A 27805-nucleotide genomic window follows, 5' to 3' on the forward strand; every position below is an offset into this window, starting at 1 on the left:
CGATCTTTTCCCATATTTTAATAAGCACCATCTATGGCATCTCTCGAAAGTATAAAAAAAATAGAACACACCGCGTTTCGCTTCACTTGTATAGGATTATTTTCGCGTAAATCGACGGGTTTTTCAATATGAAGTTTTTTTCTCATTATTTCAAAATGTCTGGCGTCCCGCATACAAATGTACAAGCTGTTTCGTTAACGCTTACGTCGCGAGAGCACATTTATTCAAAATAATTAAAAAATAATTTCTATGGGATTCAATCAGATAAATATGTATTGATTGTTGTTAAAAATATAAAATAATTTATCTCGTGATTTTTATTTATTTATTAGTTCACTCATTAGACAATTTAGATATCTGATATTGTATCTACCTAAGTCTGTGATTTAAATATAGAAGTATTTTAAAATGTCTAGTTTTACGGGTTAAATTTTAAATTGTTATGGAACATAATATATTATATACTTACAACAACGGATATTTTCATAGATGATAGGTAATATATTTTGAGCGTATGTTACGTTTATAAATGTTTAGGAAAATACAAGTAATTCAAACTAATTGCTTATTTTTATGAACTAATTATAACAAACCAATTAAGATTTTGAAATTTCTTCGTTTTAGCGTACCTATTCATTAGTAGTAATATTGGGTTATCTTCTTATTTCCCGCAAATATATCTGACAAGCATGGTTACTCCCACAGCCTACCTCTTTCAAAAAGTCACCCTTCGCCACTGCAATATGAACAGCGATGGTGTGCGGTGTCTTTTACCTGTGGTGATTCAAGAATATCCGATTCTCAAGAATTCTAGATTGATTAATTGATTTCTCTATAGAAAAAAAATCGTCTATATTTGAAATCGAGATCTTTGACTCTTTTAGATTAAGAAATTCCGATATTTTTTACCCATCTGCAAATTTAATAAATTCCGTCGAGAGCCTTTTTATGTGTTTTCGTCGAAAAATGTTCAAGTCTTCCAGGAAATGCGAGTTTAACAAGACTTTTTTTTCTTTTTCTTTGCAACGCTCATATTCTTTCTTTTACTTATCGACGATGTTTAGGAAAAAGGGCGTAACCCACGCAGATCAAATTTTACAGGAGAAGCAAAAAACGTTTTTTTAATGATTTTGGTTCAATATTAATAAAAAAATATGCACAGACTTTGGGTGCATGATGATTGATGATTTGATGTAATATCTTTTCGATCTACTAATAATTAAAGAAGTTATTACAGAAAAATCAATAACATTGAGGGTAAATGCTTTTTCTTTAAATTAAAACTTAATTAAAACTCAATTAAAACCTGAATTTAGATAATAAATCGGCATTTGTGGCTTACTTTCATTTTACAGAACGTGTATTTAGTTGTATACATTGTTAATATATACCTAATAAAAGCACTTTTAGAAAAATCGAGTGTTACGCCCTTTTTCCTACACACACTCGTTATGGTAAGAATTTCTCAATTTCTCGAGATTATCATTGATGTTTTCTCGATAAATGAGAATCTCAAAATTTCTGAAAAAAAATCTCGAAAAATAACTTTTCACACTATTTCTCGAGAATTCTCAACACAGCAACTCTCAATCACAAACTCTATCCATAATTATATAATATAAGTAACTATTATTGTTTATGTATCGTTAATTGGTAGGTATGCGATGAGTCTGGTAGATTTAATTAAGTAGTCGCGGACGTTAATAAGGTGTGACAAATAAATAGATAAACAACATCCACCATTTATTTTATTGTATTGTATCGAAATGAAAGCGCTCATTTTAAGACAACCGGAAGTATTTATACATAAAGTAATGAATGACATGGTTGATCACTTGATCAGACAGAATAACTTCCGGTCAGTGCAGGATGCCCCGGCGACAGGTGTTCCTTTCATACCTGTCCAACATCCGTTTTGCCGTCTGTCAACTGTGAAATAGCGAAATATCTATACCTACAATTATTTGTTACAGTTTTCATGTCACATTGAAAGCTATAAGTAACAATAATAATTAATAAAAAATAGTCTCGAACATTGGTACATAATATATTTTTTATATTTATTTTACTCTGTAGCGAAAGTACGAAACGATAATATTTATCATTCGTAGTAATATTTACCCACTAAATACTCTGCTGATAAATGTTTATATATCTACATTATATTTAATTATACGTCATATGTATTAATATTACTTAGGTACTTTGAGTCATGAATGATCTTACAGATTGTTTCCATAACCAGAACGGAAACACCGAATTGAATGGATACCTGTTATTCATCTCGTTTCAGACTCACCTGGATATTTTGTCACAATCAGTGGTGAGGAACTGTTGCTATGAGTACAAAAAATACGATAACATAACTACTATACCTATTATCTATAGACACTGCGTGCTATATTATTTCTCGATCTCAATAAATTATAAATATTGTTTGGCAATTATCTACTATGGGTTGTATTAGGCAGGGTTTATTTCAATTTTAAAAACTAACAAACATTATCCACATATTTTAGTCTTAATGAAAAAAATACGGTTGACTGAACAGCCTACCTCCACCCTTCGCCACTGATATGTATCATACTAAATTGACTTTTATTTTTTTAATTTCTATTTATTATTGCATTTTTATTGTTGACTCACATAATATACCTATATGTAAACTATTTATTTTTATAACTTATTGTTTTAATAAGAGAAAAATCACCTATTCGTATATCCGTTCGGTTTCCTTTTATATTTCGGGCTAAATTATTATGAACACATTTTTTTCTAGAGATAACATAGTTATAATTAAGGAATCCAACCAATCCCGAGCCAAAACTCTGATCCCGGGATTGACATTTTTTCCATAGTTAATATATTATTTTTTTATATTTACAAATAACATTGATAAAATCGGTCAAAAATAAATCTAGTATAATTTATACTATTTAAGACATTTTTATTGTTAATATTGTGTACGTTCAATCTTGAAAATACATAAGTTTAATGGAGTAAATAATATTGTAATATAAATAATAATGTGAATTTAACAAGAGATTGCTGTTTCTGATAGTAAAGACTTAATGAATGGGTTAGCGAGATTAAAAATAGAAAAGCAAATCGTAGTGTATGGCTGTTCCGCTTCATAAATTTAATTAGTCAGCCAAATACGAAACTGCCGTAAAACGTATAAGATCATGGTGGAATTACTTTCTTAAAAGTGCGAAGCATTGTTTTTTCCCCAAACTTTCTCATTTTTATTAATTACTTATATATTTTTTAATATCGGGTCTTTACACAAAAAAAAAAAAATTCGATTTATTTATATTTCCTTACTTCTTCATGTATTACATTAATAATTGATGGTTTATAATTATGATTATGACTGCTTCTCATATAAAACCAGAAATAAAAATATAATTCTTTCCAATTTAATAAATGTCAGACACCATGCATTGCGTTCACTAAATGGTTGGCGATCAGTGCCTTGTAGAACGAAACTGCAATTGCAAAGTGTACCGGATGGGCGTATCACTGTCCATATTAAACGCTTTGTTATTGTTTATTATTCTTCAGTTCTGTTGCTATGCGACGGGACAGCGCTTCCAATTTGATTCGATACGTCATTATTAAAGTTATCCGGTTGCTTCATAATTCGTCGAAAACTACGTTTGACGTGGTTATTCTGGTAGTGGCAAGATAATAATTAATTATAATAGAATAAATCAAAATTGAATCGTAAACAAAAATTAAAAATAATGCTGTGATCTGTGAATAACCTACCTTTAGTCAAGAGTTTATTTTAATTGATTTGAATGTATTTAAATCTGATATTATAAGGCAAGGCGCAGTTATAGTTTGAATTTATACCTAGTAGGTAGTCATCTAGCGACAAAGTACGATATATTATGCAGTTTAATACATTCTACTGATAATTTGCATTTTAAATGGTTATAATTAATAAGTATGTATCTAAAACATAAAAAAAGATAATCTTATACTTACCCCGTTTACACGTAGGTAGGTACATGGATTTACTGCTGACAGTAGATACGTATTATCGCGGCCATAACAAAAAATGCATGTGTTAACACGTATTATCATGTAAATTGCAAGGTTGGATGCATGGATTAAAAAATTCAGAAGCTTCTGAATTTTCACGCGACAATAATTTTACTATGCGATATCTGCGCCTGCGCAGTAGAACGATAGTGGCGAACCTGCTGGAAAAAAACGAACTACACTGCGTAGAGACTCATTTTGAGGTTAACCAATTTTCAGGACCTGTCAAATAGTACCATAAAATGACAAAATCGCGTCTCGCTTACTCTAGATCTAGAAGAATGAGATTGGCAAAACAGTCAGCACTTTAACGTGTATAGGCGCTATTTTTTACTAATAATGTACGCCTGTTGAAAATATGCATATTTTATTATTATTATTTTTATCATTACAATGTTTTTTATTAAGTCTTATCGAATGTCGTAGAAAGACTTAATATTATAGTTTTTCTATAATATTATGTTTTATTAAAAAACAACATCGATTTAAGTAGGTATCTAATAAAAAAAAAAAGATGTGCACCTTGAAATCCTTTTTATTTATATCAAATTTCCCCTTGGTGTGGTCACAATACCATTATTTACATTTATTGAGTAGGTACTTACATATTTTACTGGAAGAGAGCAACAAGTTTAACGTGAGGTTCCGTGGCGTAGCTGCCGCTCTGTCGCGGAGCCTCACGTTAAACATGTTGGTTTCTAGATGTCGCCAAAGATATGTCGTTTCATACAATCACATTAATTATGACAAATATTTCTATTAAATAACTTTAATTTATTTTCGCTTATCATCCGTCTATCAATGTATTACGACTATTATTGCGAAATGTTTACAAAAAATCTCTCAAGCCTTTCACTGAATAAAAACTACGCATGATAAATTAACGAGAAATTACTTTCCTACTACTGAAAATCTTCTTTTCTTGATAAAATGATTCATAACATTTTTCACCAGTCATTTTTATTTATTATTATTTATGTAATTGGCTACTTACCAAGTATTATTATTTATTATTTACATAATATTATTCTGTTAAAATATGTAGATACTTACCGAATTTTAGATGACTGATAACTGATATCACACTGATAAGATAATAGGCAGTTACATGGATTTTGCGCAAAATTATTAAGGGGGGACATGCTCAGCGTAGGTCAAAATGGAGCTTTTATTCTATTTTCAAAGCATGATCGTGGACATTCCTTAAACATTGTAGATAATCTATTTATATAATTTTGAAGCCTTATTATCCTTTATATTTATTTTAAACATTTGATGACTGCATAAAGTATTTTTATTACATAAAATAGTATTCTTTTAAACCTCTCGCTCTAATGTTTTAGAATATAGTCATATGAAATACATAAATGTGCAGTGGTGTTAAGATTTTTTACATTTATTAATTTTTAAACGCATTTATAAAACCATCAGTATAATTTATGTCGACATTATCGTAGTGAAATATTTACGATAAAAAATTATATTGATAATCTCTGTGATCCCAAATTTGACAAGAATTAGGCATTTTATTATTCAAAAAATGGGCAAGATTAACACATTTGAAGATAATTCTAAAGATACTAATAATTATTAGCTATGTTTTTGACCATTCAAGTGTGATAAACATCCTACGAATAATGATTGCTTTATAATAATTATTGACCTAAGAATAAGGTAGTGTTTTTTTAAATACACCATTTCTTTTGGCATTCCCCAGTGGTTAAGCTACAACATACGGCCGTAGCCATAAATTGACAAACTATAATTGAGTAGGGAGTAAAATGATGTTAACGCGCGTGTTTGAACATGTAACGTTTAAAAAAATCGGTTAGGTACTCATTATTTATAATAATATAACTTTTAGCATCAAATGTAACCTACATAACTGAAATGAAAATTATGTTGTATTATGTAATTGTGGTTGTATTTACAAGTAATTCAACTTTATAGTTTTCATTTCGAAGCTGCGTTTTGATTATAATAAAAGCATTTCCAAGTTTATTATTTTTAATGTTGGAAATTTATACGTAGGTAGGTGTAGGTATAATGATGCAGTAAAATGCATCAGTATAATATTATTATTATATTGTTTAAACGTGCAATGTCACCCGTAGTACAATGAGACAGTAGACACTTTACGATCATGTTTAATATTTTCTTGGATAACATTTTTTATCGTAGTTTTCTATAGTGTAGGTACCTAGTAACATGCTGCATTGATAAATCAATAATAATTCTATCGTATTGTAAGCTAATTATAGCCAATCAGGCCATTGTTGGGGTATACATGATGTATACACCAAAGGATTTTTATTGTATAGTTGAATTCGATTCATCTTATTATTTTGTTAGCACTGAGACTGCCATCTAGTGCATAATATCACAAGTATTGACTAGTATTAAAATTATAAATATTATTAAGCCATCCCGAATAACAAGCTCCCTGAAAATAGGTGGATACAAGGAGATCTTCTATGTAGGTACAAAATGATGTCACGGGCAATAGAGTAGTAAAACATTGCAATAAATATATATAAAACAGTAGACAACAACGTTAAAATTATGTAAAAAATAGTGGTTTTTATACACTCGATAAATAATTACCTATTATTATTATTATTCGGAGGCATATAAAACTGATGCAATGCATGCAGCACCCTCGGAGATATAACATAATGAATTGTAAAAGTTAAAGATGTGGTCAGATAGGTAAAAAATAAATAATAGACACACCTGGGAAGGAAGAATGAAACCAGGATTCCACAAAACGTGATGCAAAGAATACCTCCTCAATGTTGTTAGTAGTCCTTCCGGTTTACATACATACCTTCCAGAAAAAGGAAATATAGCCGAGACTTTCCAAACATCATAAGTCAATAGTAAGAAAATTATTTACAATTATTGATGATCACCTTATCGTGGACAAATATATATTTTAATTTTCTCGCAGTCCTTCAATGCAAAATTGAACCCACACGAATTCCTCGTATTTAAGTATTACTGGAATCACGGACTCATTGACATGTTTATCTACATACAAAATATTGAATTATGTTATCTGCAGTAGGTGTTCTCAAGTGAAATAGTATTACTTACAATTTTTTACTTATTTTAAATCAAAACCTTCACTTTATTATTATAACAGTGTGGTTGATTTGCACAGCTGACTTTTTTATATTTGGTATTGGTTTGATAGAAAACTGTCACTGTACAATAAAATTGAACAATCTACCATTCTATATTGTTGTCTTCTACTGGATAGGTAAAGAGTTGCTAGTCGGGATTTAATTTCGAGGATTTCCGTAATAAATGATAATAAGCATTTCTTACACAGTCCCTCCCAAGATCATTGCCATAATCAAAAGCCTGCACGAGAATAGCGAATGCTGTGTCAGAATCGGAGACGCTGTCACGGAATGGTTCGGGGTCACGACCGGAGTCAGACAGGGATGTGTCCTTGCACCGTTTCTCTTTATCATTCTCTTTGACTTCATACTACGGAAGTCAATACCACCCGACCGAGGCATACCTGTTAAACCCCACGGTGAAGCTATGCGACCTAGAATACGCCGATGATGCTGTCCTATTCGACAAATCAATCGAGGGCATTCAAGAGACAATCAACAGGTTGCATAATAACTCCTCTCGCGTTGGTTTGAAAATCGACGCGAAGAAAACCAACGTCTTGTGCAATAGCACCTGTCCTGATCCAGATTTCCCTCTGATTAGCGATGGACAAAACATCGAGAGCATCGACAGCTTCAAGTACTTTAGGAGCAACGAGGCGATAAGAGAACGCACCAAGCAGCCTCTCATCACGCTGAAAGTGAAGAAGCGACGTTGGACGTGGCTCGGCCACGTGCTGCGGATGCCAGAAGAGAACTTTAACATGGCTTGCCTGTTCTTCAAGCCGACCGGATTCCGGCGACCTGGAAGGCCGCTAAATACAATCTACAGAGTGTATACGGCGGAGCTACGGGATGCTGGTTTAACCTGGAACGAAGCAAGAAAACTGGCGAGCGACAGGGATTCTTGGAGCCGCCGTGTGATGTCTATATGCTCCAGCTAAGGGGCGGATATGGCTAAAGAAGACACAGTCGAGATCCCGACGACGGTATTCATCTTTACAATTTTTTTTTTTGATACCATGTCCGATCCTAATAAGATCATATGGGCCTCAACAGAGTGGTGGTTTGTGTTAACAGAATTTGTTTTTATGAGAAATGGATGTCAGCCACTTGCTCAACCTATTAGGTCCATACTCTGACTCATACACAAATTGAAAAACAATAAGTCTACTTGCCAGACCCAGGATTAGAACCTGGCATCCTCGACACTATAGGGCAGAGGTCGACGATTAAGCCGCGCGGCCATCGATATTACTTATATAACAAAACACATGAGTGTATATTATTATGATCGATGCTACATGGTTATAGGTACATACATTGATTTTAAAATATAGAAAGAAGCTAAAGAGTATGAAAAAGTTATATTTCGTTCTCGAAAGTATTTTTTTTTTAAATAATACGTTTTGCCACCACAGCTTATGCGCAGTGGTTGTCGTCCAACTGCCTTTCAATTAGCTGGAGAAAAAGGGCCTATGTTGCCTTCTTAAACGCTTCTTTTCGGGGTTAAACTAAGCGAAATATGAATTTGATAATAGGTATTCGGGTAGGAAGCGTTAATTTTGATAATCGGGATTTATGATTCGAATCGAGGTACTAATTAATAGGTATTGATTCCTAGACGACGTCAGGATTTCTCCAAATTTTATTTATAACGTTGGTAGGTACTTATACTTCCTAATAATTTAATAAACTATTTTGTTATTTAACGAATAATTCACAAGATTTTCAGAAACAATTTAACAGTCTTTATTTAACATACATAATTTGAAAGCACCTCAGATATATACCTACCAGAAAAAGACTCTGGGTTCCAATGGATGCAGGTTTAAGTCCCTCCCGGCGTCGTATTTTTTTTCAAAGATAATTTCTAGTGATTATAATATACTTACAGTGTTTTCAAATTAAATACTATCATGTTATCTTGTAAATTAATTTATTAAAAAATGGATAAATGAAAATCTTTCAAAAAAATTTAATAATGATGAAATCACTAAGTATTTGAAATGAACGTTATCCGGGAGCGCCTGAATTCAAAATAGCACACAAAATGCGTCAATCTGATGCTATTTAAAATTTACAATAGTACGTAGGCACATATTCTTCATACAATGCCCACTTCGGGCACATTATGTTCAATACATCTGACAGCCGTCATATAAAATCTACATATATTATATATATATATATATATATATATGTTTTTATTAGTACTTCCATACTTACTCGTTCGATTTAGTCCTATCAAGCAGTTGTCTTCTTATCAGTTGTCAGTAGTCACGTATTCTCAGTGTCTTTGATCAACAGTGATTTGCTACAGACAAATAATTCTGTAATACATTATTAATTATATTATTGAAACTGTGCCGTATTTAGTTGAAAATTTGGTGTTAATTTATTTGCTATTCTATTGAATATCAAAATGTGTTATTTATCTTATAATATCGTTGACTCTGTGATATTAATTGTGTTTTGACATACAGTAAAACTATAGTATTAAAATAACCCACATTAACCACATAATAAATACACCAGAATAAATTTTAATCAAATTAATAACGTGGAAAATTTATTCAGCCGATAATCAATTTCCTAATTATTCTCCAACGTCAATGAAAATATTCAAAAATAAGTAATTAATCTTATTATTTTGAACTCTTGTTACATATAATTATTGCAATCGAGAAACCGAATTATCCGTAAAAATATAATAATAATAAATCTGGACTACTAACATAAATAAAATATTCAAATTAAAACCATGATTTGATTTTATATTCAAATGATTTTATTAGAATATCCTTGCAAAATACCCACAAACTTGATTAATATCTACCATAATAATAAAAAAAAATATGTTTAACCTACTTATAAACTTGCAAATATCGAATCATCCACCCGTGCATTCATGATGATTATTACTTTGTCACCAAACTATGAAAGTTTACTATTCATCTCAGGCGCGCACACAGAGAAGTGGTTCGAGGGGTCCATTTTGAAAAGAAATCAACAATTTTTTTTATTCGTTTTAAGGTGGTGTGAGGGAACGAGGCTAATAAAATGAATCTGACTTCCACATTTACTCCACCTACTACTTATAGCTTCTCGTAGTTTCAACCGCGGAATACCGCACTTTTCAGATACATTCTCCATACCCAGACACTTTGAATTTAGTGATAAACACATGCAGGTATTACTAAGGTTATTCACCTACGAGTTATTACGAGCTGTTGTATACGCAAGTGTTTATCGAATGCGTGTGGCTTAACGGAATATTATTAAAATCGTTAGTGTCCGTTTGTATCGTACGCGCTATCGTATATTTTAAACATTCCGTATCAAATATTAAATCCATCAATTTGTGCGTGACATAGAATTCCAAGAGTGGTTCCCTCAACCAGTGCAAAGGCTTTTCGACCGCCAAATTATCCTGGTCACAATCCTCAATCATGAGGTTCTGACGAAGAATACGAAGATATAATATTCCATTCACCTAAATTATTTGTATTTTTCCGTTTCTGTGGAGGGGTACGGAATCGGAAACCCCCCTTGTGTGCGCGCCCGTTTCAACTTGACTAGAAGTTATTGATTAGATGATTAATTTTGCGATTTTCACCATTTTTGTGTCATACTTATATCGAATGTTGCTAAAATTATACTTAAACTCTGACTAGGTACATATTATTGTGAATCACAATACTGCATGCGTCAGACGTGTTATAGAACTCACTGCAGTTTCTTTTTTAAATTACACTATTCTACCATTTATGGATATAACATTGACCTAAAATTATCACGAAACACGAATTCCACAAAAGTTTGCTTCTATCTTTTACGCTGTGTGTTTTTTTTTAGTAAACGGTTAGTTGCAGTTTTATTATGTGGTTAAATTAATAGTGGGTTGTGGTTAAGAAGTATATTTTTATAAAACTAATCATTACCTTTATTATTTCCGGTAACCAGTGTAGTATGTCGTAAAAAGCGATGAAGCGCTCAGTGTGTTGAAAAAATAAATGAAAAATGTGCAGTGGGAAGGATTGTTTCAAATCCACAATAAAAATATTTATTTTTGTGGACAAAATAAGTGTCAGATTCTTTACGTATATGGGTAATTGTGAGTATTACTAAGATTATTATATATATATATTTTCGACCTTGTCCGATCATAATAGGATCATATGTGAGATATATCATATTGTGAGAAATGGATGTTATCCACTTGTTCAACCTATAAGGTTCATACTCTGACTTTACACAAATTGAAAAACAATATTTGTGTCCTTGCCAGAACCAGAATTCAAACCTGGGACCCTCGACGTTATATGCCAATGGTTAAGCTGCGCGGCCATCGTGTGGTGTGTGTATATATATATATATATATATATATATATATATATATATATATATATATATATATATATATATACTTATAATTATTATATACCACTTATAATTATTACAGTTGATTTATTGGATTTTCAGTGATTACTCCATTGATTTGCCTATAATTTTGATACATAACACGCAATTCTGGAGGCAGTATCTCAAAGAAATGTAGTTTTTAATTAACTCTACCACATTTATCACTATTCAATCTTATATACAACTGTTAAATTGTCATATTTCAACTCAATTATATTTTGTGGTTATTCAACACAATACAGTTATAATTCGATTTAAATTAAGTGTATGTTGTAAAATACTTACTACAGTTTAGTCGTGGCTCGAAATTTATTACTTGCTACATCTACACAACAATTGGAGACGTAAGTTATATCAGTGTGGTTTCTTGGCTTTTTAGTTTTCATTAGACAAAATTATATTTACGTCTACAAAATACTTTATTCATTATTATTTTATGGGTTGATTTGGTGAGACAAAATTTTTTGGATTACATTTTCTCAAAACTATACTTGTAATAAATATCATACCAAAGTTTTGTTCCAAAACGGCGCAACGAAATACAATAACAGTTAAAAATTTATATTATTGAATTTATTTGGAGATTGTGTAGTTTATATTTTGTAATATTATTATTCTAAACATATATTTCTGCGTTTCAAATAAATGTAAATCATTATGCTAGGTACTCTGTATATTTGACTGTTTTTCCCTAAAACTTTGCTAACCCTTGCAATGGTTCTATAGTAACATAATGGCTGTTCAAAGATCATTTAAATATTTATTAGAGGATTTATGATTAATATCAACCAATTAAAAGTTTCTGTTTACTATTATTTATATCATAACGTTTATGAGTTTGGTTATAGTAAAAATATTGTTTGAAATTTCATAATTATTTTACGGTTAAGTTGATAGTTAGTAGTTATGTATTTTGTGCGGTGGATGCAATTTCTTAAGAATAAAATAGTTACCTAAGTATAATTAATGTGAGATAGTTTTTAAGTAATTACTTCTAAATATAACGCCTATTTCAGACCTGAAACACCAACTGTATGTGAATACTGTTTCCCATCTAAAATAAAAATCCGAGATCATTAATATATATTTTATATCAGAACTCAATACAACTTTGTTTTAAGGCAGTGATTCCAAACGTGCGGCGTACGCCCCACCGGGGGGCAATTTGAATGTTTTGGGGGCAAAAAGGTCATCTTGAAAATCATTTAAAGACGAAGCATAACACAAGGATCGCACTAATTTTCTTCCGAGTTGTACATGTAACGTGATATACATATATACTTACGAAAATTAAATTAAAAATGGTTTCATTTTCAATCATTTTTTTCCAGAATTAGTTTGGTAACTATAAAATTTTGATAGAGGGGGCGGGGCATAGATGGTATATTTTTTACAATTGAGCATAATATAATCTAAAGGTTGGTATAAGAGAATTTTGAGTTTTTTTTTCTGAAATTGTTAAACTGAACTGCTTTTTCACTGACTTAAATCATGGTAGCTAATGAGTCTTGTTTGCTGGTTACTGAATAATTTTATTTTCATATTAAATATTCCTGAAGAATCGTATGTGTATTCCAATGCACTGTACGTGACTCGCAAGCCGCTGTTTTCCGACCGCTGGTCCCAATGGATAAGTCATGTTACCTACTTTTATTATCAGTACCAAGTTCATTAACAAATAAAATGAAACGGAAATTAAGTACACATGCACATGACAGCGTTATAATGTCAGTATTAGAGCATACTTACTAATTTATTCACTGAAAATGCATTCTTATCGTAGTTATTGCTCCAGAATTCTATATAAAATCATCTGTTAGTCATATTATGATTATATTTTTCTCGGATATCAGCATAAATGTTATATTGTGTACATATTATAATATTAGTACCTACAATCCCAATATTATACTATTTCTATCAACATGTGCTATCTGTCATATTATGACATCACAACCAAAAGGGCAAATACCCTAATGATTCCACAATCAGTACATATTATTAGAGTTGGGTATTTCTCGAGAAAATCTCAATCTCGAGATTCAGGATTTCCCGAAATCATGAAATTTTGAATTCTCGAGATTCGGGATTGGAGAAAAGAATTCTCGAGAATTCTTTAGATATCGGGAAATTAAAAAAAAAACTGTAAAAATCCTAAAATCAGTGTAAAAACAGACAAATTCCAAAAAATATGTTTTTTTTATTTATGTAAGAAGACAAACAAAATAGAAGAAACAAAAACATTACTTATTAAAATAGAATTTCAAAAAACACAGACTGTCAATCGCTGCATCTGACAATCGCGTACGCTTTTGAGACACAAAATTTCCTGATGTTGCAAAAATCGCTCTCATTTTGAGTCGATGTTGGCTTAATTGTGTTAAATGCCCCGATCAGTCTTTGAACGTTTTGTATTTTCTGTCCATTTTGAAAATCGTTTTTTTTTTAAATTAATATTTGATAATAAAGAAATCCCGAATCCCGAGGTAAGATTCTCGAGATCCGGGATTTCCTGAAATGTTAAAAATTTCAGTTCTCGAGAATTTCCCTCGGGAAATTCCCGAAACCCAACTCTACATATTATCCTACTTTTTGAATTTTATAACACGTAGGTATGTGACAATTTCATCATCGTTATCCTGGATCAGTCCACTACTAGATGAAGGCCTCTTCAACCGTATTCTACCAATTCAGTTTTATAAATACATTCCATCACCACGTTTTTCCGTATAAATTAATTATCTCGTCGAATCAGCGGCTTCTATGTCTACCTCACAGAACAGATTAATAAATAGAATACCGATAGGCGAACACACATTATAGACGTGCAATAGTGTGTTCCAACCTTCAAATATACCAATATTGAATGAGCGTCAGTGCATAAACCGAGAGCAGGAATCGTCAGAACGTAGAAAAATAAGTACAATCGTATTTTTGACACTTGTTTAAGTTTATCCCATTTTATTCCACACTCGATATCGGTTTCCTATTACCCCACACCCGTTAGGTATTTCAATTCTCATTATTTCTGAGTACCCTGGTCTACCTTTTGGTAGGTTTATACATTGAAGGTACACAGAAAAACAATCATGTTGGAATGATCTATCTGAAAAATTGCATTTTAATAGCCATTTATTAACTTTTCAATGTTCAACATGGCCTCTTCATAATGCATTTAAGTTACCCCCTTTAAAAATATTGTCTTTGGTATCCGTGATATGAAATTAATAATCGCCATTTGCTTATGTGACCTCATATTCCACATGTGTTATATGTGTTACATATGTCACATATGTTACATAAATAATGAACACTGCTAGTAAGTTGTAGATACTGCGAATGAAGTTACGTATTTTAACGCCCGGGCAGTAAAGAAATGCGCCCCTTACGCAATACGAAATGTACTTATATATTATGTACCTACATAAATTATATTATTTAATAGCGATTTATAATTACACTGTAGAGGAGGTCTTGTCGGTTTTCGATATGTTGATTCAAGACAATAAATAAAATCCTGTGTTTGTGAACCCTTTCTTTGATATTATATAACTCTACATAATTTAAGAAATATGCAATCTTTTTATTTTATGTATCTACATTCGATAAAGCTTCCGTTTTATGCTGTAATCTGGACTGCATTTGTGGCGTTTGTCAATTTATCTATCACATCCCTTGTTACGTTACTGGTATACTGGTGCATTATACCTAATGCACCACCGATGCATTATTTTGAAACAAAATGGCACCTACCTGACAAGATTATAGTGTCCATATTGCATTATTAGGAAATCAGTTTAAATCTATCTTTTTAACAGTACATCAGAACTGAACAATGGCTGACGTTTAATTTAATGCGTTGCACACTTCACAGAAATGGAACTATTGTTCGCGCACAATGGATTTGCAAATTATTGCATAGCACCGCTATTGTTATTGCTGGTTAGTTTTACAAAATGGATCTGCCTAAAGCTAAACAAAACAATGAAGCTGTTTCGCGATCATGATCAACTGCCTGCATTAATAACATCTCTAAATAAAAGCCTCCTCTAACCTGTTTTATAAATTTGCAATTAAAGTAGTGCTTTGAGTTTAAAGTTGTACTATTTTGTCATATGAAAGCTTAGGGCTACCGATTGTATGTAGGTAGTCTTTTTGAGCAAGCTTTTAGTAGCATCGAAGCCACACAATAATTTATGTAAATATTGTTAAATAATATTATACCTTGACTTTGCGGTGATCAACAGAACTACACATCGTCTCTCGCTGTATTTGTTTATTTATTTTTGAATTAAACAAAATATTTAAAACATAACAGTAAAATAGAGGGCACAGAATAATAATAAATTTTGCAGTCATAGGTATATAATTTATACCACAAAAATACAATAGTTTATCGATTAAATTTGAAATGAAGTAGAATAAAAAGTACAATAAAATAAAATATGAAAAGATGTTGACGCCCGAGTTGATTGCCTGAACGGAGGTATTGAATAAACAGAGAAGTTAGCTTTAAAAAATCAACGTGATAGGGTCACAATTTTTTGTCTAACTAGTAGGGACACGAAACTGGACCATACTCAACAGTTCGGAACAGTTTACAATTTAATTTACGGTTTTAAATGTAATGTACACATATTATAATATATACATCCCGACCCCGCTTTCGTCGTTTACACTTTTACGCTACAAAAAGGCGGCCATAGCACGTTAGGTATTTATATTTTGACTAATATGCATATATTAAACTAATCTGGCTCGACACTAAAATAATATGTTCATTCAAAGTGCTTATGTGACCATAAATAATAAATACTTACTTTACCAAATCACCCTGTAACCCTCCAACATTGAAGCATTAGGCAAGCACAAGGTAGTGTCATTTAATTCAGTTCATACACACGTCCCGCGACTCTTGTCATGTCAGATGTATAATATATATGTAGATATTGATCGCGAGAGCGCGTATATTGATCTTGTTGCATCGCTGCAGAATTCGAGAGGGCCGGCCACGATGACGAAGTCCACGTTACTGTGCTAGTATAGGGTATCCGAGGTGCATCTCCCAGTCTAATAAAGCGTATTTTTGTATTCGTCACCAAGTACTGACGTGTCTGCTCATGCTCTCATGAACGTTTGTGACGTGGTTATACCAATGTACCCAGATTCTTCGGAGGCTATATTTTACTTACAAATCTTTAGGCAATATTACAACTATTGAGAGCAGTAGCGGCTTTCAATGAGGCTGACGATACTGTCGCTTCATTAAAAAGTATCTACATCTTAGTTAAAAAAAAATCGTACCATAAAACTCGTGAGTGGAGAACTACAAGGTTTTAAGTGTTTATTTTTGACGAAAGAAAAGTAACAATGAGGCAGCTTATAATACTACTTCATTGTGAGATTTGTTTTGTCAAAAATAAACACTTAGAAGTTTGTAGTAAGACTGTAGACCTGAACAAGCAATCCTGACAATATTACCATTTTTATATTGTATTAGGTACCGATTGTGATACATATTGCAATTGCGGTTTATCGCACAGATGAATTTTTCACAAGGGTGCCTCCAAACCACAGCCAACGTCAGCGCTAATCTAAAGTAACTACTGTTTGAGAGTAGGTTTTGTGTAAATGCTCAAATTTTCGGTGTGTAATTCAATTTATAGATTTTTGATGTAGGTAGGTAATGACTTAACGAATCAGACATTTTTAAACTAAAAATGAAAGGAGGTGGTATTCTAAGTTTGCTTAAGGACGGCACTTTTCTTAGGGACGTCACTACTTATTAATGAACCATCCATTGCAATGAGATAGCACACTATCCCATTGTAATGGATGAACTGGCCACAGTTTTTATGTACACTTTGATTACAGCTGGAAATTAAGAATATAAACTAACGATCTTAGAATATAACTATGAAACATCTTATTTCCATTCACCACATGTATCTAAATAATGTTTCTGTTATTGTTAATGTCCATGCACTTTACATATTTTACGCATAACTGAAGTCAAGTTTATCGAATTCAATATAAATTACAGTCAAAGTTCATTTATTTATGTAATTACTGTAATTTACGAGATGTAGTTCGTAACCGGTTTTTTAAATGTGTGAGCATTAAGCGCCTATAACAATTTTAGCTTTTGTATCGATTGTAAATTACATCACACAATATGTAGTGTGGGTAAGATGGGAAAATTCATTTGAGATAAACTTTAGTGAATATGTAAATTTATTTTATTGGCTTGATACTGCATGTAAGTAACATATAACTACTCATAAACCATGTATATTTGACCACGATATGTTTAGTAAATAGTTTTGGTAATAAATAAAGTGGATTTTGTGTTATGCATATTTTTTTAGACAAGCGGAAGTATGTTTTTAAATATAAAATAGGTACAAATATTTCTATACTTATACGAGTACCGATTAGAGAAAACTTACATAATAAACAAAATTTTAATGTTAAGCGTAACCATTAAAAAATGTCATGATAATCAAATCAAATTAAAACGTTCACATGACATTTAAAAACAAAGAAAGAAGAAAAATTATTAAAACAGTATCGGTATAAAGAAATATAAAAAAAGAAGAAATAGATCAGTATTAAGTTAAACAGTCAAAAAGTTAAAAAGGTATAGATACAAAAATTACAAATTAGAAGTCCACCGAATGAGCTAAGAGATCCTATTTTAAGCATTTATAAAACGATGCCCACCACCCATCCTCACGTATGTGGAATATGTCAATATCCGAAGTGATTTGGTTGAACAGAGTTATTGCCCTCCCAATTGGCATTACCAATGACAGGTTAGTTCTTTATATTGGTAGAACAAACAACTGATAATATGAGATCCCTTAACAAAATCACCATAATATTATATATGCACATATTATATAGGTATATTATTATATATATTTAATTATTGTAAGTTTGTCTTTGTATTAAAAAAAAAATGTTTATTTTTCTTATTAACGATTTTAGATACGCATTTGATTGATTGATTAATTAAAACAGTTTATTATGTACCTGCATTTTCAATAAATTGCCACAAATTACAAACTTAGTATTTTTCCACTAGGTGCCTCTAGTGTGTTGAGCTTTCGTATTAAATATCTACTATGGGTCTGTAATCGTAACTGGTATTTATGATCATTTTATGATTATAGACGCACTAAGACGACCTTTTTATTGCACATGGAAGAGATTTATAAGAAAATATGACTCTTTATCGGAATTTACGAAATTGAAAGGAACTCTAGCATTTTTTAAGTTAAATGATTTCTCTTCATACCTCGTCTGTCATGTTTTAGTCGATGGGAGTTGGCAATCACAATGAGTTGAGTTTGTTATAATGTATAATTATAAAACACTGAAACAAATGATGCAATTGTTTTAGAATAATTATTTATTTATAATTATAATACATGCTACAAAGCAAAGTATGATTACAGCCAATAAATAAATCATACGTTATACAAATTGGCAACATTAAAATTCTGCACTTAACAGCTCAGTATTTATGCTATTTCGCATTTTTATATTTAGTGTTCTATTTTTGAACACAATTTTATTAAACCAATTAAAATCGTTACATCTAATATGGTGGGAACCGCATTAAGATTTTACTGCGCCCATTATTTTGTATGCACACTTTTCGCGTCCTTTAACAACCACACGCCATAGGTCAGGGGTTAGATTTATTGCTTTTGACTCATTACAGGGCGTTTAATTTAATGATAAATGTAAAAATCTATAAAGTAAATGATAAGGATTTACTTTCTGAATTTTCCTCCATAAATGTTCTGTACTCTATCAGTTTGAATAATAATTAATATTTTAATATAAGTTTACAACATGTAGTACATTTTTATTTTCTCCACACATACTTTGAATAATAATAATGTAAATCAATGTGGTTAGATTAGGTTGAATTAGTTAATATTTCAGGTGTTGTTTTGCAAGATAATATTATATAGTTGATCGTTTTTAATAATAGTTTGGAACTCACGACCATGGTGCTAGATTATTTTTGATTAATAAACAATTCAAAATATTTTTATCGGTACGTATAATATACTTATTATTGTAAATATTGTAGGTACCCATTTGACTAGAATCTGTGATATTTGAACCCTGTGCTTTAATTATACTTACAGAAGTATGTATAATTATGTGTTATGTATTTATCTTATTTTCGATTGCAAAAGAAATGGCATCTCTAGTTGCAAAAAGAAAGAAGGTATCAACTATCAAATCACTCAAATGAATACATATCTAATAGGTATACATAGAAATCAAGTACTCCAAGAAAAAAACTATTCGAATGAATAATTTTCATGCATTTAGTATGTACCTACATACGAGATCTATGTTAATAATAAACACAAAGATGTACTACTATTACTGGATAAGGAAATCATTAAACTGGGTAGTTATTTAAAGTTTAAATTAACTATTTATTCTTAATCAAAAATATTCATTCTATCGTAGGTACCTTGCCCAATTATTATTATTTTACCATTAGTTGTATATAAATAAAATAAAAAATATTTTTAAAATTAACGGAAAATCGGATAATCATGTCTGCACTTTCGATTGCAAACAACGACGCTGCTATGGTATTTTTTGTTGTCTAAACTGTCAACTATGCAACAAGTTTATAATTAAAATACATAATTTGAAAACATCTCATGCATATACCTACACTCTAGAAAAAACCACCTGACATCCTTAGTTAGTTTAATATAACGTCGACATATTTGCATTTAGCCCTTAATACACGTCTGGACGAAAGATAACATAACCAAATAAAAATGTCGTATACACATTGTCGTACAAATATGGCAGACGCATTTCGAACGAAAACATCGTAATTGTTTCATCGTCTTGCTTCGACGCAACATTCAACAATTTAATTCAATTTAAGTGTCATATATCAATGTTAAAAGACTAACATTTATAAGTTGCTCCTCCTCGCATTCAGGAGACAAAAGAATTATAGAGAAAACTGACAAATCGTTTCTAGTTACTGAGCACTCAATTACCTAATACCCTATCATTTGTGTGAAGAATTAAACTAGCCCTTCGTAATTTATATCGTTCATACAGATCGAATTTATTTGAAGTAACGGTTAAAATGGGATTTTACTGTAAGTACGTTTACGCATACGTTTCGTGGTTACATGTAAATTTTACTTATAAAATTTCGCCACACCGTGAGTTGACGCACCGTCAAGAGATGGTTGTATAGCACTGAGATAAAAAAAATGACGCGACGTTAGTGGAGCATTGCAGATAGTAATTTTTTTATTAGATTCAATTAGAACATTAAGAGCGTACTTCAGTGAAACGGCAAATAATTTTCAACAGTAGGTGCGACGAAATTTCGCACTCGTCGCCTGGACTCGCCAATTGGAGACCGACAGTCGAGGTGTGCGCACGTCGATTTGTTTTGTCATGGCGTCGGATGAATATATTCTTAAATCATGTAAAGATGACTAAAAAATTTTACGTATGTATTTGAAAAAGAAAACATGTCAATGAATATACTATTATTATTAGTAATATAACAATAAACATAGCATTAAAAGAACGCATGTTGAATTTTTATGAAAATTATATTTCGTTCGGCACGTGTCATTTGCACAACCAGCGCATCGCCTAGCCACGATCTTTCCTCAACTGAAGTATAGCCTTAATTTAATATGGATTGGTGTCAAATATTTGATTACAACGCTGTCATTATTATCAGATATTGGTATGACTTGATATTTACGTGCATGGCCCCCACAAGGTAGGGGCTCACAGGGCTCTAGCCTAGGGGCCCGGCGTGGCGGGTCAATCAGATATTTAAGATAAACACACATCACAAATTTGCACTAATAGTAGGTAAAATAGTCGCCTGCGCCGCTATTTCACGACAGAGAATTTTACATTTAAAAAATGAGGTCGTTAGATGCATTTTGATTGTTTTGTGGTGATACTAATGTCTTGACAACTACATAATTCAAGTAGATGTATTAAAATTACAAAAATCCCTAAAAATAAACCGAATGCCCTTACCTCTAACACAATTTTGAAAACGCTTCTGTTGTGCGTCACACGTGCCATTAAACTTAGCGATAGGTGGGGGGGCCGTTTTAGGATGTGGGGGCCATGCTTACGTGCATCTACATGCTAACCTACTTTTGATTCATTCAGAATTATATACTTACCCATTTTATTCTATCTTTACCTTCTATTCCGGTGGTTTCTGTTCCGTATGTTTACGTGTTTTATTTAGACATGAATTTGATCTCAATATTATATGCCATACGAATATCTGCATACGCACAAATTTACGGATACTATGCACTTAAGGATCGCTTTCGTTTATTCACTGTCTTGGCGAAATCGTGTATCATCCCAACATGATTAAAGCAAACTGATAGGTATATTATATTAGCCAAATACTTTATTTTTTCAATAACTATCTTAGACATTTTACTATTCTACGCGTATTTCAACTACTTGCCTTTAACATGTAGGGTAGTTGTACCAGTAGTCAGCCACTTAGCACATATCTGAAGTGCATACTGACGTAATATGTTTATAATTAACATTGGGTGTTTGTGTTTTTTTTGTAATAAGCGAAATTTAACGAAGTGTTGTTGACATTTTTTATTATGTCTATATCTCATGGAGTTTAGCATATAAATATTGTTTTTGTAAAGTAAACCCAATTTCCCAGTGGCCAGCCACCATGTTCCTAATTCTGGCCACCCCAGCACCAGAAGTCAGCCGCCTGATTCTAAATAGGATTTGAATTATTATACTCTTACGATAATGCTAGTAAAACAGGGCTATTTAATTTGGGTACTCAAATTTTATTAAAAAAGGTAAAAAATATTTACTTATTATATAAAATTGTACGTATAATACTATTGTTAGACGATAAAAAAACTTGCAAAACATACTGCAAACATAGAAAACTACGACTACTTAGGTACAAAAATCGCAGACAAAACTGTTCGTGTCTGCATCAGCACATGCCACATGACACCACACATCGCAGACCACGCATTTAATCCATTCTTCCCCTAATGTACCTTGTGAAAATTTTCGTTTGCAATATTCGCACTCAGCATCGTCAGAAGATAGAACAGAGTTTTCACTGTTTTCTTTACGTGCTTTCAGCTTTTACTTGGGTATCATCTCCGTAGTTGCAACACTTTTATTTTCTTTTAGAACATTTACAGAAAGTGCTCTTTTTTTAGTTTTTTCGGCTATATTTCCCGCTTTCTGACGAGCCTCTTTCCTCGTTCTTATTTCTTCAGCCTTTTTAATTTTTAAAGCTTCCTTGTTCGTTTCAAGCAACCTCCATGCACTCAAAGAAATCGCACTGGGCTTGGAAAGTTTCTGTTTGGAATTAGATGGGCTTGGAAGTGGGGAAAGGTGAAAGAGATGGCTAGAAAAAGGCGAAGGAACTGAGAGAAATTTGGTTGGTAAGAATATGTCTTCTAGCACAGTATTTTTTTTTTGATTCAGTCGTTTCAGATTCGTCATATTGCCGCAACAAACGCTTCTTTGGCTCCATATCTGTAAACTGAAAACAAATAATCAATTTATCAACTAGATCTCGTTATAAAGACAAGTAGCTGATTTTATTATAAAAGAAATCTACAATGATTAAATGAAGAACTTAAAAGGTGGCTGACCTAAGGATTTGAGAACTCCAGTTCTCGGCCGCCAGCATAATAGTACTTTTACAAGCGGCTGACTATAGGATCCTATGAGAAAAATAAATATTTTTTAATTGTATTGATTAGAGAACATCATTAGCTTGTCATTTCAATACCAAGCGATATTATATATTTTTTTATCAAATAATCCAGTTGTCGGCCGGGTGGCTGACTTTTGGAAAACTCGGAAAAAGTTGACCCTAAAGGCAGCCGCTTTAAAAAAGTAACTAATATTATTTAAATGCATTCTTTTTACACTAAAACATAATAAATATATCATGATGAAGTAGAAGGAAAACTTACCTTGAACAAATTATCACAGAATATTGAAGTATATCGTATTTTCGAGCACTGTGTCAACTCGTCCAAAACGTCAAAAACACGTACTCACTCTCCGAACTTCCAACTGCAACTAAATAAATATTAAAATTTATTTCTCATTCGAACCACTTCAATAATCGTTATTAGGTGACCGAGCATTGGATCAAATAAATTAAATAATTTAATGTTTACTTTACTTCGTATACAATGTTTTGTTTGGCATGGCTGACTACTGGAGCTGGCTGACCAAAGGAGCACCTACCCTATGTCACGTAACTTTTCCCAATACATATACGGCCAACAGTCAAAGCTGTTTTCGGTTTTGACCAAAAATGATCTTTGCCAAAAATATTGTAAAAGTTAACAGTAGTTTTAGGTATAGACATATTATGAATGGAAAAATATATCAGCTGTAATGGTATGACGTTCCAAAAATGATGTCCCGTGAAAGTGATTCCTAACCTTTTTTTGTTTTGTTCGGCGGAACCCTTGGGACATTTTTCGGACTACATACTTGGTTTAGAGATAGTAAAATTATATAATATACATGTCAAGCAGCAGATTTTAATGGGCATAACGAGGCATTGTGCCACTTAAAACGCCATCTATTGCTATTTTCTATGATAGTTATTTTGACATATAGGTACATTCTCCAAAACTATTGGTTAGGATTAGGCCAGTAAACACATTATAGATAGGAATAAATCATTTCTCTGATGCAACCTATAACGTTACCGCACAAATTTAAACGCTTTGACAGAAATAAAATGAACCGTCCATAGTAGGCGGTGACCATCATTACTAACAACTGGATTCCCGAATTTTTAAATTGAACTTTAAAATAGTCAATTATCTAAAAATAGGTCACGTAAGACCTTTTTTTAGCTCTATTACCAAATTTTTTTCAGTTTTATTTTTTACGAATTCCTGCGGAATCCCTGTTAGAAAGCACTGCCCTATGCATTGAATTAATGTAGGACATAAACAAAATATTTATTTGCATAATAGTAGGTACTGTAATAAAAGAGCATCTTGCAAAATCTTTGATAGATTGACCCTAATTTCTTAACTATTGAAAGATACACACATACTCTAAATTACTTCCACTTAATGCTACTCTGACTTGCCCTATTTTATTTTTAATATTATAACAACTGTAAAGTTCGTATCATGTTTATTTTTTAAGAAACTAACTTTTCAATGCATAATTCATCAATCTCAGTTAACTAAAATATGGTATTTGTTTTTTTTTGTCTTTGATATTATTATGTTTTGTACTATTATATTACATTTCAATCATTCACCCAATTATTAAAATTATTCATAGTATTAATTTTTCATAATCGATATTGTTCACTGGACACGCCTACATTTTTTTTCATCAATATTATAAATTTGCAGTGTAAATTAAATTCTTATGGAATGTCTAGGTACATAAAAACATGTTATTATAGAATCTGGAAGAAAATTACAGTATTTTGTAGAATTATTAATAACCATGTCCTTGCTTTTTCGTATAAGGTGGTTGTTAGTAATTTTGAACAATTACGAACACTCAGACTTTGAGAAAAACACATATATTGTGCCCTCACCGGGATCGAACCCAGAACTCTCGGGTGGAAGGCCAGCGCCTTACACACTCCACCACGAGAGCCGTTACAGTTAGATAAAATAATGAACGTTTTTATTGTCAATAAGGTATAATAAACATGTATGTCCACTACGTTCCAATTTTGAGAAATAATTAATTATAGAATTTTATCATTTAGTATAAGTTTTTATAAATTCGACAGTATTGAAACTAATCTACCAAACTTATAGGAAAAACCATAAATTTTATATAACTGTCTAATTTAGATAAATTTTCTTTTATTTTTAAGTGCATTTCGAACGTTGACACAAATAATATCATATTATCGTCACTATCATCTGAAGCCTAAGCATTTATTTTTATCTCATATTAAAAGTAGGTACATAATACGTTTAAATGGTAATTATTAGATAATAGACCCGGATGGTTTGACGGCGCCTTTACAAATTACGATTATTGTTGACTCTATACGGTGGATGCTTTCAATCGAAATCAATTTACTCTTCGAGATTTATTAGAGAGTCTATAAAAAATACTAGATTTAAAAAAATCTTAGAGTGTGAACTTGTTTACCATTTGTTTGAAAATATAATAATATAAATCCATTTAATATGCAAAAAATAAGACCACACGAAAATATTGTAACATCGAATAACAGTAGGTAATATAAAGACGCCTGTTATCGTATTGAAGGTAGACATAGAAATAAACTTATATCTTTCGAGAAATACAAATCAATTCAATTCATTGACTAAATTGTCATATTATTCCCTTTTGGCTATGTTTTCATTGAACTGAAGAACACATTGGAGACATTTCATAGAGCTTGTCTTTACTCTTAGGTATTTCTTTTAGTGTGAAAACATTAGTTTTTTTTCTATTCATCCTAAATTGAGCACCGATGCACAAACCGCGGCCCAAAATGGTCTTCGTTACGGCCTAAAATAATATGCACCTATTTCATCATCAAAGTTTTCATTGAATACGACAAAATTCTAATTTCCTGTATACCTACTAAGTTCTATCGTGTAAATACATATGTACGTAATGCAGAGTGGAGAGTGATTGTAGTAGCTATTATATATATGTAAATATTAAATAAAATGTGTTTCTCGGCTAGTGCAATGTGTATATCATTATTATTCAACATTTTTACCCATTGCGGCTCGTGAAAAGTTAGAAAATAGATAAATTGACCCTTCTTTCAGATAGGTTGTGCAGCACTGAGCTTGATGAACACGTATTTCAACCTTTTCTATAAATGTATTATTATCGTATAATAATTTCGCATTTGGCTGTCTCGTTTCTTGGTTAGCAACCATTGACTGTATTTGCCAATAAATTATCTACATATATAATATTAGTTAATTTAAAACAAACTTTAAACCACATAGATCGATAAATTAACATAACTCTTCCATGTGTAATAGTTTTATGAATCCGTAGATAAATAATTATGAACGCAATTTAACTATTATATTTTTTCTCCGTTTTGCAGGCCTCTTCAAAGGGTCCACGACGACCCTGGACGGCGTAGGCCTCAGACCGACCCCTGCAGAAAGACCCAAGTCATTACGGAAACTGAAGAGCGTCTACGATACAGGAGGGGGAGGTGGATGCACAGGATCTAAGATAGAGTACCATGAAGACCCTAGGCTGAATATAGCATATCAAAGCAAGGATTTGCAGGATAGAGACCAGAGTAGTAATTTAAACAATACTAGCCTGGATAAGAGCCTGTCGATTTTGAGTCCGTTTGATGAACAGGTGATATATCTTTAACATTTTCAATTATTTACATACACGTTAACAATACATTTGTAGCCTATTGTATACCATGGATTTAATTTAAAAAAAAAAAAATTAATTACGTTCAACATTATTCTGGTTTTGAAACAATTTTTGTTGATACTACGATACGGTGGTTTCACCTCAGTTGCTTTGCGAATTGCAGGATGCCGATCACACCCTCTGTGGGTGTCCCCATATTATGTCGGTTGAAAGGGAATAGTTTCTCACGTCGGTCCGACCCTCAGTTGGATCGGTCGGCCACTGTGACTTGGTATTTACGAGGGAAAATTTCTCAGCCACGGCGAGCGAGACGGTCTTTTATCATCAAAAATTTACCGTAATACATTATATCGAAGTAGTAATCATGCTCACTTTTGTGCACGCCAACCAAGATCTCCTGTGACACTTTCAGCACAATTTTTAAGAGCACCTAACGTTCGTTACGCCACGGTTTACGCCTGCATAACGGGTGTGGAGACGTGGCGGGTGGTGGAGGAAAAACCAAGTGATTCTACGATATTTTAATTATTTACGGTGATAGTCAAAACAGATATCAATATATTGACCAGTATAGGTACCCCCTCGGTCTATCATAACAGCCCGAAATTTGAAATATGTTATCAACTTTAGTTATAGTCTACCACTTCGAAGACGTATTTATGGCCCGAGACAGCTGTCAACGTAAATGACTCAGTTAAAGAATTAACTAAAATAACTTTGTTTAAAAACCATTATAATAGAGTTCTACTATATAAATTTCAGTACAAATAATA

At 31.9% G+C, this 27805-nt stretch overlaps 1 protein-coding gene across 1 annotated transcript in view; it reads left to right on the forward strand.

The window, feature by feature from the left end:
• LOC147078069 (uncharacterized) overlaps positions 1-27805 on the forward strand; it is a 217440-nt gene that overhangs the window by 166886 nt on the left and 22749 nt on the right. Inside the window, exon 12 of the mRNA XM_085961165.1 lies at positions 26740-27008. Within this exon, the coding sequence (XP_085817291.1) occupies positions 26740-27008 (269 nt within the window). The remainder of the gene's footprint in view (positions 1-26739; positions 27009-27805) is intronic.

Source organism: Rhyacophila brunnea, unplaced genomic scaffold, assembly GCF_057557595.1.
Source record: "Rhyacophila brunnea isolate RB1 unplaced genomic scaffold, BYU_Rbru_1.0 scaffold_12, whole genome shotgun sequence".
NCBI classification, from domain to species: Eukaryota; Metazoa; Arthropoda; class Insecta; order Trichoptera; family Rhyacophilidae; genus Rhyacophila; species Rhyacophila brunnea.